General features: G+C 39.7%; 1 protein-coding gene across 8 annotated transcripts in view; it reads left to right on the forward strand.

The window, feature by feature from the left end:
* Positions 1-13495, forward strand: part of scn8aa (sodium channel, voltage gated, type VIII, alpha subunit a) — a 67989-nt gene that overhangs the window by 30307 nt on the left and 24187 nt on the right. For 4 of the 8 annotated variants that reach the window (XM_038283074.1, XM_038283079.1, XM_038283075.1 and 1 more), the window contains exons 12-18: positions 453-767; positions 5618-5753; positions 5999-6237; positions 7408-7581; positions 7698-8054; positions 8145-8618; positions 10428-10545. In XM_038283074.1, the coding sequence (XP_038139002.1) occupies positions 453-767; positions 5618-5753; positions 5999-6237; positions 7408-7581; positions 7698-8054; positions 8145-8618; positions 10428-10545 (1813 nt within the window). The remainder of the gene's footprint in view (positions 1-452; positions 768-5617; positions 5754-5998; positions 6238-7407; positions 7582-7697; positions 8055-8144; positions 8619-10427; positions 10546-13495) is intronic. The other 4 variants (XM_038283077.1, XM_038283080.1, XM_038283078.1 and 1 more) reach the window with 1 other exon arrangement.

A 13495-nucleotide genomic window follows, 5' to 3' on the forward strand; every position in this document is an offset into this window, starting at 1 on the left:
ACAGGGAAAGGGAATGTGGTCAACGCTGATATCAAGATGGAGGAAACTAAATATAGGGGCATCCTACAAAAAGACCATAACAGCAGGACAGCTGCCTTTAACAAACAGTCAGATTTACAATGGAATGAATTAGAATGGAGAATAGGAAAGTCTCTAAAGTTTTATCCTCTTTTAGTTTTGGTCTCTCATTATTTCCCCTAAAGTTATTCTTATTGGGTTTTTGAGTTTTTTACTAAATAAAGGTTTGTAGCAGCAAATCCAAAATAACAATATCAATTTCACTTTTTGAGTATGTCTTGTTATCTTTTCTGGTAAAGTATTGTGGTTAAGAATAGCTGCAATGAATACTATCTGCACTGCGTGTGATGGTCGAACACTGCTTCTCTTGGAAAATTTGAAAATTTGAGCTTATCCTTTCTCATTTTGCCTCTTGCTCCTTCCCCACCCTCCAGTCCCTCTTGAGCATCCCCGGTTCGCCTTTCCTCTCCCGTCACAACAGCAAGAGCAGCATCTTCAGCTTCAAGGGCCGCAGCAAGGACATGGGCTCGGAGACAGAATTTGCAGATGATGAGCACAGCACGGTGGAGGAGTGCGAGGAGCGCCGCGGCTCCCTCTTCAGCCCCTACCGGCGGAACAGCTACACCGGTTTCCACGGGAAGAGGAACAGCACGGTGGATTGCAACGGAGTGGTGTCGCTTATCGGCCCCGGGCCGGGTGGACGCCTTCTGCCTGAGGTGAAAATAGATAAGGCAGCTTCTGACGACAGTGTAAGGAAGTCAATGAGTAGACTTATCTAGGCATGGCCCCCCCTCTCGTCCGTTACCTTTCTTTCTGGCTCTCTTTCTTCTACTGTCATCTTTGCAAGTCCGTATGTATCTCTTGGCTAAGCGCTCGCGCCTGCCCTCCCCAGCCCCTGCAGTGTATGCTGCCCCCCAACTGTAGGCAAAGGATGGAGAAAATTGAGTTAATTATAGAGACCAGACGTAGCCATTAGCCAGCCATGCTTTCATAGGGTGGGTAGTCTACATCAATGTTATTGGTAGGATAAAGGAATTCTGAAATATATACTCTACTGTACAAAAATAATATATCTATACTTTGAATTCATTAACTGTGACCCTCTTATAATCTTTTTTTTTAAGTTGTCAGAGTTCTCCAGGCTTTCAATAAGTGTTTTAATATTTTTCTTGGGCTAAATCATCTGTCCAATCCTGACAAAGCAAATGCAAAAGCTTCTTGTGTTAAAAAAATTAAGTATAGGAAAATTGACAAATTGAAGAGAAAAGAAGAGGTGTGAGTCTGCTGAAAGGGATAGTTCGGTATTTTTGACATGAATCTGTATGGCATCCCCATCACCAGTGGCATGCAATCACACTGACTTACCCCTGGCAGCATCCTGTGAGCAGAGTTATCGTCCAGTTTTGGTCAAGCCGAAAGTAGTCCGGCAGGTTTTTAGGACCAGCGAAATAAAACTTTTCTCTGTCTCGGTCCGCCTAGCTCCTAGCTGGGAGCTAGGCGGACCGAGACATGCATCTGGCTGTTGTTGAGCTCGCTGTCTGAATGACGGCGGGCAGTGATACGAACAGAGAGAAAATAGGACCAATTGATAACGACGTGTGACTTTTTCCACTACAACGTTTTTGGGATGCAAAAATATCACTCTTTTGAACACATAATGTTTTGGGAAGAGAAAAGTTTTATTTCGCTGGTCCTAAAAACCTGCCGGACTACTTTCGGCTTGACCAAAACTGGACGATAACTCTGCTCACAGGACGCTGCCAGGGGTAAGTCAGTGTGATTGCATGCCACTGGTGATGGGGATGCCATACAGATTCATGTCAAAAATACCGAACTATCCCTTTAACTTTTGATAAAACATACTGATACAAATTTCTGCCTGTAAAGCTAGCATTTGTTAACAAAAAGAGCAAAAATCAAATGTTCCTGAAGATCTGAATTATTAGAATTACGAACCAAATTCCTATTGTCATGTTTCACATTTAAACAAAATATAAACTAAGCTAAACAAGCACTTAAATTGTTAGATGAGGATAGAACTAGCAATTAATGTAAATTATAAATTGATTTACTAATTACATTTAGTTCTACTCTCTGTGACAAGTAGAGAAAATTAATAAATACAGGAAAAAAACAGTTACTGCACTAATTCAATTCTATTATTACAGAATTAAGAGGAATTTTATGGTGACACAATGAATTTTTAAAAGATTATGTTGCCTAATTTGAGATGTGAGATTAATAGATTTAGCAGGTTATTGTTCTCCATTGAGCATGAAAAAGGGTTTACTGTCTTAATTTGAGTTCTCAAATTTAATGTCAGTTTGAAAATGTTTTTTTATATTCAAAGCTGATAAAATGTTATTTTTTTCACCAAAAAAAAAATCTTAGTTCAAAGCTAACAGATATGTCAATATTTTAAACTAAGGCTAATAATCAAATTAGAATTGTAAACGTAATATTTCAACAGACACTTTAAGAGGAACATTTTCAGTCGACCTCATGAAAAGGAGCTCATAAAAATTTCAGTCTGTGGTGTTTCAGAGCACAATAATTGATTCTTTGCAAAGTTTCTCGGTCCAGACAAAATGCTGACTCATCCTTTATGGTTTAGTACCTTTTTGGTCTAAATTATTGTAAGTCAGAGTTAAGTAGCTTTGAAACAACTTTTTTATAAAGGGACTGTTGTTCTCAAAAAATTTGTGATAAAGCTGCCAAAGCCCAAATGAGACCTTTAAAATATCTTTAGAGTCCTTAGAGATATTGACGACGACTTAAACAGAATTCTTGAAAATAGCTCTTTTACAGGAATGTCTTCAGATTCTAGCATTTCTACCAAATCCTGTTAAACAGACCTGGATCAATTGCTTTACAAAAATCCCCCAAAACTCACACAAAGGTCAAATCCTAGATGATTAAAAAATTTTTTTATGCATAGGATGGGATGGATTTTCTGCTTAACACTCAGTTTTTGTTGGCAAAAACTACCTAATGATGTGTTAACGTGCTTCAGTGTGTTGATGTGTTCCTCCAGGCATCCAGGTCCTCTGCTCTGTGTGGGTAGATCTACAGTAAGAGGCGGAGGACATAGGGGACCAGCACTGTAGAGCCAAAGACATTTTTATCTGCTTCCCTAATTCCCATACATGATACCAAAGCAGATGTAAAAGAAACCCATAGAAACTATCACACCATCCTCTTAGGCCTTCATAAAGAAAATAAATAAACAAAACAAAGGAGGGCTGCTGTCCTTGTCTGTCTTTACCTTTCTCTGTCTTCCAAACTATCCCTGGTCAACAGTAGTGAATTAGTTTTACCTCCCTCTAGTTAGCATGGTAGAAATAAGTGCTAAATTAGAACAAGCATGTGGTAGAAGAGTAGAGAATTGGTTCAGTTATCCATAGTTTTCCTCTCCCTCTCTTTGACTTGGAGCATGCTCATGCATGACAATTGGATGAATCTGAATTACCTGCCTCCATATTATCTCTTGACTTGATGGTTGCAATATAAGTTGTATGATTCAAAGTAAGAAGCATCTATTTGCAAGTGACATAGAGATGGCCAGAATTGGGAGACACTTTTTAATAAAAAAAAAATATATATAACTGATTATATTGCAATGGCAGCAAAGCCTCCATTTTTTTGCATGACATGACTGATAATGCATTCATGCAGAAGCAGTTCTCCCTGCCCAAATACAGGTGCTGGTCATAAAATTAGAATATCATGAAAAAGTAGATTGATTTCAGTAATTCCATTTAAAAAGTGAAACTTGTATATTATATTCATACATTACATACAAACTCATATATTTCAGATGTTTATTTTGTTTAATTTTGATGATTACAAATGACAACAAATGAAAATCTCAAATTCATCATATCAGAAAATTAGAATATTACTGAAGACCAATAAAAACAAAGGATTTATAGAAATGTTGGCCAACTGAAAAGTATGAACATGAAAAGTATGAGCATGTACAGCACTCAGTATTTAGTTGGGCCTCCTTTGGCCTGTATTACTGCAGCAATGCGGCGTGGCATGGAGTCGATCAGTCTGTGGCACTGCTCAGGTGTTATGATAGCCCAGGTTGCTCTAATAGTGGCTTTTAGCTCTTCTGAATTGTTGGGTCTGGTGTATTGCATCTTCTTCTTCACAATACCCCATAGATTTTCTATGGGGTTAAGGTCAGGAGAGTTTGCTGGCCAATTAAGAACAGGGATACCATGGTCCTTCAACCAGGTACTGGTAGCTTTGGCACTGTGTGCAGGTGCCAAGTCCTGTTGGAAAATGAAATCTGCATCTCCAAAAAGTTGGTCAGCTGCAGGAAGCATGAAGTGCTCTAAAACTTCCTGGTATGTGGCTGCGTTGACCCTGGACCTCAGAAAACACAATGGACCAACACCAGCAGATGACATGGCACCCCAAACCATCACTGACTGTGGAAACTTTACACTGGACTTCAAGCAACGTGGATGAAGTGCCTCTCTTCTTTTCCTCCAGACTCTGGGACCTTGATTTCCAAAGGAAATGCAAAATTTACTTTCATCAGAGAACATGACTTTGGACCACTCACCAGCAGTCCAGTCCTGTTTCTCTTTAGCCCAGGCAAGACGCTTCTGACGCTGTCTGTGGTTCAAGAGTGGCTTGACACAAGGAATGCGACAGCAGAAACCCATGTCTTTCATACGTCTGTGTGTGGTGGTTCTTGAAGCACTCACTCCAGCTGCAGTCCACTCTTTGTGAATCTCCCCCCCATTTTTGAAGGGGTTTTGTTTCACAATCCTCTCCAGGGTGCGGTTATCTCTCTTGCTTGTACACTTTTTTCGACCACATCTTTTCCTTCCCTTCGCCTCTCTATTAATGTGCTTGGACACTGAGCTCTGTGAACAGCCAGCCTCTTTAGCGATGACCTTTTGTGTCTTGCCCTCCTTGTGCAAGGTGTCGATGGTCGTCTTTTGGACAACTGTCAAGTCAGCAGTCTTCCCCATGATTGTGTAGCCTATAGAACTAGACTGAAAGACCATTTAAAGGCTTTTGCAGGTGGTTTGAGTTAATTAGCTGATTAGAGTGTGGCACCAGGGGCCATCAATTTTGAACCTTTTCACAATATTCTAATTTTCTGATATGATGAATTTGAGATTTTCATTTGTTATCATTTGTAATCATCAAAATTAAACAAAATAAACATCTGAAATATATGAGTTTGTATGTAATGTATGAATATAATATACAAGTTTCACTTTTTAAATGGAATTACTGAAATCAATCTACTTTTTCATTATATTCTAATTTTATGACCAGCACCTGTATATCACAACCCATTATTGAGCGAATCTGGAAGAGCAGTCCCATTCAAACACATTAGGTCAAACAGCCCTTGCCCACTGCTCCCACTTTGGCTGACACATGCATGAAATTACAGCCTATGCACATATTAAAAAAGTCAAAAAGGCCCCCTCTCCTTAACTGCCCCAAATTCTGACCCTCAACTACAATAGCCAACTGTTGCACTTCCCTCCGCCGGCCACCGGTGGTGATGTGGGATGGGGTTCATGTCGTCTCCATGGGTGCTTGATTCTTCCTCTCCTCCTGACAGCCGACTACTGAGGTTGAGGTGAAGAAGAAGCTGTCGGGCTCCCTGATGGTGTCTGTGGACCAGCTCAATACCTCCTTTGGGCGGAAAGAGCGGGCCAACAGTGTCATGAGCGTCATTACCAACACATTAGCGGAGGGTACTGCCACTTTTAACCCAGCTATTTTACCTGCTTATTCTCATTCTTCTTTAACTAGGGCTGCACTCATTGACTAACTAGTTTTGACATGAATTTCCTGCTTATCTGCTTTGCAAATCCAACAGTACCAGATACATACAGTGCATACAATTTTTTTCTATCATATTATACCATTGCATGCATGCAGTATGCTCTCGCATGTCATTATGTTTGGTTTTGATCTGTGATCCGCGCTATGTCTTTAGAACTGGAGGAGTCTCAGCGCAAGTGTCCACCATGCTGGTATAAGTTTTCTAACACATACCTGATCTGGGAATGTTGCCCATTGTGGATTAAGATCAAGGAGATTGTAAACTTGATAGTCATGGATCCCTTCGTGGACCTGGCCATCACTATCTGTATCGTCCTCAACACCCTCTTCATGGCTATGGAGCACTACCCCATGACGACTGACTTTGAGGACATGCTGTCTGTAGGCAATCTGGTGAGTGTGTTTTATTTCTCTCTCTCTTTGTTATCTGATTTGCTTGTGAGGAATCTTTTCAACTCTTTCTCAGTCGCTCAGAGATTGCTGTTATTTTTGGACCATAATTGGCAGCAGCTTTCATTGTGTATCTAGAGTTAAAAGAAAAAAAAAATGGGAGAACAGAAAAAAACAACAAAAAAAACTAGGCACAGTCTTCCTGGGTTTTTATTTTCCTCACATACATGCACACAGTTTTGACCACCCCTCTTTGTCTCTGTTTAAGTCTTTTCTTTACTTACAAGGAGCTGCTGTTTTCCTGCAGTGGGAACAGCTTTTCTTTCTTGCGGTTGACCGTTAAATGGGAGGGCTATATAAATTTTTCATGGAGCCTGATCGATGTATCTAAATTGAGCCTGAATTATGGCTCAACATTCCAGCTCACTGATGGCTTTTTTGGGAGTAAATGTGAGCACAGGCAGCATGATGTCTGTTTACATACAGCTACCTCCTCATATTTTGCTCCCCTGGTAAAATGCCTAAAAATAAACCAGCCTTTCACTGCAATCGATTAGTCTAAATCTAAGAAATTGAATAAAACAGCCTTTTAAAATCAGCTCTAACTGTATTGATTTGGTCATGTATTTTGAGCAACTAGCCTTCTGAAAGAGCCAATAACAAATTATATACAGGTATCCTGAAGATGTTCTGATGACACACCTTAAACTACATTCCCATGTTCTTTGAAAAGGAAACAGAATTACAGATCCTCCACCATGCTTAACATTTTCATAAAGTTTCATAAAGTGCATGAGCCCTAAAACTTACAATTTTTGGAAAAGATTCTGAAAACCATTTTTTAATGTATAAACTCCGGGGGGCTCAGCTGATAAAGTAAGTGCACCATGTGAAGAGGCTGTAGTCCTTCAGAAGGCTGTTGTTACACGGACTCCATTGCTTCCCCTTCTCTCTCTATCCTCTTTCCAGTAAACTAGCTTATAAATGTTAAAACTAATAATAAAACAAGGAAAGAAGAAAGAAAGAAACAAAAATGATCAGAGTCTAATTTAAATGAGACTCAGTTTGCAGAGAGGTGTTTATCGTCTGTCCATCACATCCAATTGTCTTTCCTGTAAAACATGCTGCTTAGTCTAATTTATTTTTTCGAATCACATCTTTCTTACCTTGTAGGTGTTCACAGGAATCTTTGCAGGCGAGATGCTTTTCAAGCTTGTGGCTATGGATCCGTACTACTATTTCCAGGAGGCCTGGAACTGTTTTGATGGATTCATTGTGACGCTGAGTTTAGTAGAGCTGGCTCTGGCTGATGTTGAAGGCCTCTCTGTTCTGCGGTCATTCCGATTGGTGAATACTTGCTTGACCCCCATCTCTACCACCCTCTCCCCTAAATCTTTGAAAACCGGACTCGATACTTGAATGTCATGACTAATTCCCATCTCTTTCCTCTTATCTCTTTCCAGCTGAGGGTGTTTAAGCTGGCCAAGTCCTGGCCGACACTCAACATGCTGATCAAGATTATTGGTAACTCAGTGGGAGCTTTGGGAAACCTGACATTGGTGCTGGCCATCATCGTCTTCATCTTTGCCGTGGTGGGCATGCAGCTGTTTGGAAAGAGCTACAAAGACTGTGTGTGTAAGATTGCTCTTGACTGTGAGCTGCCTCGCTGGCACATGAATGATTTCTTTCACTCGTTCCTGATCGTCTTCCGGGTGCTGTGTGGAGAGTGGATCGAAACCATGTGGGACTGCATGGAGGTGGCGGGGCAGGGAATGTGCCTCATTGTGTTCATGATGGTCATGGTCATTGGTAACCTGGTGGTGAGTTTCCACTTTGGCTGGCTGTTATCATGTGGTGACATATTGAAGCGTTGATGCTCAATCACTAACTTGATATCCATGTGTTTCAAGGTGTTGAACTTGTTCCTTGCCTTGCTGCTGAGCTCATTCAGTGCCGACAACCTGGCTGCAACAGATGACGATGGCGAGCCCAACAACCTCCAGATTTCTGTCATGCGCATCAAGAAGGGCATTGCATGGATAAAAGCTAAGGTGCGCATACTGGTGGCGAGCCTGGTCCGAAAACCTCCCATGGAGGATGAGCAGAAGCCTCTGGAGGATATGTGTGACACCAAGGTGAACTACATCGGCAATCACACTGGGGTGGACATCAAACGCGACCTGGATTATGCCAAGAATGGAAACGGCACCACCAGCGGCATCGGCAGCAGCGTGGGGAAATACATGATCGATGAGGACCATATGTCGTTCATCCACAACCCCAACCTGACAGTCTGCGTGCCCATTGCTGTGGGAGAGTCCGACTTTGAAAACCTCAACACAGAGGATTTTAGCAGCGAGTCAGACATCGAGAACAGCAAAGAGGTCAGTGACTAATCAGATGGTTTAACAACCTACAGCAATGGAAACAAAATACCTTGTAGAAGGATTCTTAAAGGTGTGTACATCTTCTCATGTTACAACCACAAACTTGAATGAATTCATTTAGATTTTATGGGACAGACAAATACAGAGTATCGCTTAATTGTGAGGTGGAGGAAAAAAATCTTAGTTATTTTCAGATTTTTTACAAATAACTAAATGAAAAGTCTGAAGTGCATGATAATTAGTTGCCGCTCTGGTGGAAGCCAACAGAACAAAGACTCCTGGATGGGTGTCAAAATGTCTTCAAAAAAATGAGCGAAAGAAGAGTTGTCTCCCAATTTAGGCCGTGACCCAGATGACTCAGAATTTACACAGGCATATTGATAATACAATTTCCTTACTCAAACCCTGAATAATATATAGGACACCAATTACCATTAGACGTGTCCTGGCTGGTAAATGTCACCTGGACGTAGATGTTTACCAGCTCCAACACAACTGAATCAAATAAACTCACAACAGGAGTCTAAATACCTATTTACATGCCAATAATGCATTTAGCCATTTAGTTCAGTTAGATGGACCAGGTATGAATCTAACATTTTCAGAACACTGGCCCTCTGGGACTGAAGTTTGAAACCTCTAACCTTGGCAGACGGTATTCATCAGAGAAGTTACCAAGAAGGGTTGTGCTCTAGAGGAGCTGTGGAGGTTCACAATCAGTTGAGAGAACCTGTTGGCAGAACAACTTTTGATCCACAATTCTGGCCCATATGAAAAAGCAGCAAGAAGGGAGAAAAGGTGTCCCTTTGCAGTTTGCTACTATATGTGTAAAGGAAAACATGTGGAGCAAGTTACTCTGATCAGATCAGCCTTGAAACAAGATGGCAGTATCATGATATAATGATTTCTTCAGCAGGGACAGTGAGTCTGGTCAGAGCTGATAGGAATATGAATAGAGCTGAAAACAATAAATTCTTTGAAGAAAACCTGTTAAAGGCTGTAGTAGACTTTATATTAGAGTTGCAATGGAATGGCTTAGATCAATGGAAATTCATGTGTAAGAAATTCTTGATCTACATCCTATTAAGATTGTACGGGAAGAGTACAGAAAATGCACTTCACAGATCCTCCCCATCCACTCTGAGTGAGTTTGAGCTTTATTTTCACCAGAGAATTGGCGATGGGCATATGCAGGTCATGCATTGATATTAGTATTTGTAAAAAAGAAAAACCATGTGCATATTCATAATTACCCTATACTTCCTTGTTCTATCACAAGACATCTCAATATTGTGCAAAGATGTTTGTGAAAAAATCAAAAAGTAAACCCATGGAGAAAATAACTTAAAGCTTTATTTTTTAGTTTAAAAACATGCTGATCTGCACAGTGAAGTCTTTTCACTGGGCATTAAATGGATGGGTGTGGTGAGCTCCTCTGCACTGTTGAGAGTAATGGAGATCCATTACTCAACAACAACATCTTGTCTGCCTGAGTCAAACAGGGAGCATAGAAGAATGGATGCCCGCTTACATATGTCTCCTGATAAATGCATTAAAAAAACTTTCAGAGCAAATGATGTGCTATTTGATATTCTATTGGAGTGGATTATATCTGATATTCTGGATTGCTTTGAAAGGAATCCGTTTTTTTTTTTTTTTTTCAATTAAAGACTTAGTAAGTGTAGTTTCCTAACTGAAATGTTTCTGCATCTTAAGTAATGTTCTTCTGAATCCACTCCAATGTGCATCAATAATGTTATTTTCTTTTACACACATGTGCAAGCTCATTAGTCTCCTTTTCAACAGCTGGATGACACCAGCTCCTCAGAGGGCAGTACCATTGACATCAAGCCAGACGTAGAAGAGGTGGTGGTGGTAGAAACGGTGGAGGAATACATGGAACCAGAGCCATGCTGGACAGATGGTGAGTCCACTGCTTCCACTGCACTCATTACCACTTCTCCTCCCCACCCTGCACCAGCCTCCCTGTGGAAAATTGAAGAAGGCAGGGTGTTAGTATGGATGATAATTCATGCATAGAAGCCAATTCTCTGTCTGTCTATCCATCAGGTGCTTTATTGTAACTCTCACAGAACTTCCTCTGGTAAATAAAGTGGTATGGTAAATCTATTTGTACAACAGATTTCAATATATCCAACAGGCAATTTAAAATGCTTTACATCATATAAGAGTACACAGCAAATCCTCAAAACATCAGAATCATGACGCACAGTCATAGAAATCCCATTATAATTATATTGAGATTGTCAGTATGTAATAAGATATTTTGTCTAGAGCAGCTTTTCTCTTGGGTTTGTTTTGCACAAAGGCAGCTCTAAACAGGTGGGTCATTAACCTTAATCTACAGGAGTTCAGTGTTTCAGATGTTTTGCAGTGATCTGGGAGTTTGCTGCAGGTTAAAGCTGAATAAAACTGATGCTGCTTCGTATTTGGTTCTGGTTCTGGGGACCAGTGATGGGCAGTAGCGCCGCTACATGTAGCGAAGCTATTAGTTTAACTACATTTTCCAGTAGCTTGACCGTAGCATCGCTGCTTTATTTATGAAGTAACTTTCCTGTAGCGACGTTATTGTTTTGATCAAGTAGCGACGTAGCGTCCACAAACGCTACAAAATCCAGGGCATAACTAAGAAATGAAACCAGGTTTTCTATTTTGAAACAACAATCAGCCACAAGCTACTGTAAATAGCCGTTTCAGCTGATGCTCTTCTAAGTGGCGTAGTAGCACAGGCACACTCAGTAGGGTTAAACAAGCGCACCCTTTCCGAGTCTGTCGTTCTATTGGCTGGATGGTTGCTAGGCGACGATCCAACTGCAGTCCGAGAGAGCAAAAAAAAAAAATCCGCAAGCAGAGCCTACGGGTTTGCGAGCGTATCTGAGACTCGTGCAGAGCGCGGATTGTGCGCGAAGAGAAGGAGGCAAGCGAGAGGAGAAAATATCTGTGCAAGAAGCATTAAATCTGAGAGAAGAAACAAAGAGAGAAGAGAAAATATTTGAGAGAGAGCCCATGTTTTGAGTGTGAGCATTATAAGTTTTGAGTGCAAGAAGATGAAATTCTTTTCTCAAATTGAAATGATGTGCTCCTGCATTATGGCAGGATAATTCTCCCATATGTGCCACTAAGATACTCTAATTAGAGAGCAGTAGTGAAACTTCGATATTGTATTTTCATGGCCTAGTTTACCTGACAGGATGTTTACATAAATCTGTTTTTAGGCTTTGCACAGACAAGATTTTTTTTTATGGAGGAACAGCTCTACCGTATATAAAATAAATACATAAATAAATAAATGCTCAATAAATAAATAAATAAGCATTCAATTAATTGCCCCCAAAAACACAATGAATAAATATGTAGGTAGAAATAAAATTATATGGTGAGACATAAATATATGTATCACTTAATTGGCTTCTTTATTTTTTCACCTTTTTTGTAAACAGTTTAATTTGTTACTTGAATCGACTGTTTAATTGAGGTCTGAAGAAGTTTTCTCTAAGGGAGACCCTAAAGAAATAAGATGGCTTTTGTAGGGTTTTGTTTTCCCTAGAGATGTCCATTGAATGCAAACTCATAGCCATGTCTCGATGTGTAGAACAATACACAATACCTTTAATTTGGTTCTAATAACATCAGATTGTTTACTAGTTTGTCTATTAGTAATTACTTCAGTTTTTATTTTAATATGCTGATCATAAAGCAATGTTTACACTGTGTTATGTCATTGGCTGATCTTTAATAAATGTTTTAACTAGTGTGTCAGACTCATTTTGAATTGATATTAGGTTGGTACAACGTTAAGTAGCTTCTGATGTAGTTAAGCTACTTTGAACACATTCGTGTAACTAACTTGCTATAATTCTTTAGGTGGTAGCTTTGGTGTAGTGAAGCTTAATTTATTGTTGAGTAACTGATAGCTTAGCTCACTACAATGGACAAGTAGCTTGCCCAACACTGCTGGGGACACCAAGTAGACTGGAACCACAAGAGCTGATTATTCTGGAAGGTGGAAAAGATGATAGTTTATGTTTAAAGTATTGTGGTGCTACACCGTTTAGCGATTCATTAACTAACAACGTATATTCTCTTAGCTACAGGTAGCCAGTGTAAGGACTTTAAAACCTAGATGTTGTCCTCCATTTTCCTAGTCTTAGTGAGAACACCAGCAGCAGCATTTTTGATAGGCTGCAGCTGTCTGATTGATTTTGTATTGGCCTGTGAAAATACTTTTGCAGTAATCAGTGCGACTAAACATAAAAGCAGGGAGTTTCTCTGTCTTGTGACATTAGTTCTTTAACTCTTAAAATATTCTTTAGGTGGTAATAATGCAGGTTTCTAAATGTAGCAGCTGAAGCTGCATACTGACTCTTGAGCATTCCTTTTCAGACCCAAAGATAATAACTTCAATTTTGTGGCTGTTCAGCTTAGAAAGTTTTGGTGCCTCCATGGATAGATTTGTTCTAAGCATCTAATCAGTGCTTGGATAAGTTCGGAGCTGTGTATCATATGCGTAGTTCCGATAACTAATATTAATACTTACTATATTATTACTTTTACTTTTAATTTGCTTAAAAAGATAGCAATGATACCCTGGAAGTCATATTTGATTGACCCTGATATCTATAAAAGCTTTTCTGTTCAGAATAAACAAGTAAAATTGTAGTCTATATATTCTAAATGATGCATCTCCAAAAAACCTCATGGTGATAAGTTATTGCTGTCAAAGAAAGTTTCTCCACAAGAAAGGGACAGTAACACAAATGCATTAGATATTTAATGTTATTTAGATTTATTTTGTTTTTTCTTTTACACAGAATTAGTTATAGCTCTTAAATATGTTGCCAGTTTTTACTATT

This window comes from Cyprinodon tularosa, unplaced genomic scaffold (assembly GCF_016077235.1).
Source record: "Cyprinodon tularosa strain WSP-4 unplaced genomic scaffold, ASM1607723v1 ctg19, whole genome shotgun sequence".
In the NCBI taxonomy this organism is placed as follows: Eukaryota; Metazoa; Chordata; class Actinopteri; order Cyprinodontiformes; family Cyprinodontidae; genus Cyprinodon; species Cyprinodon tularosa.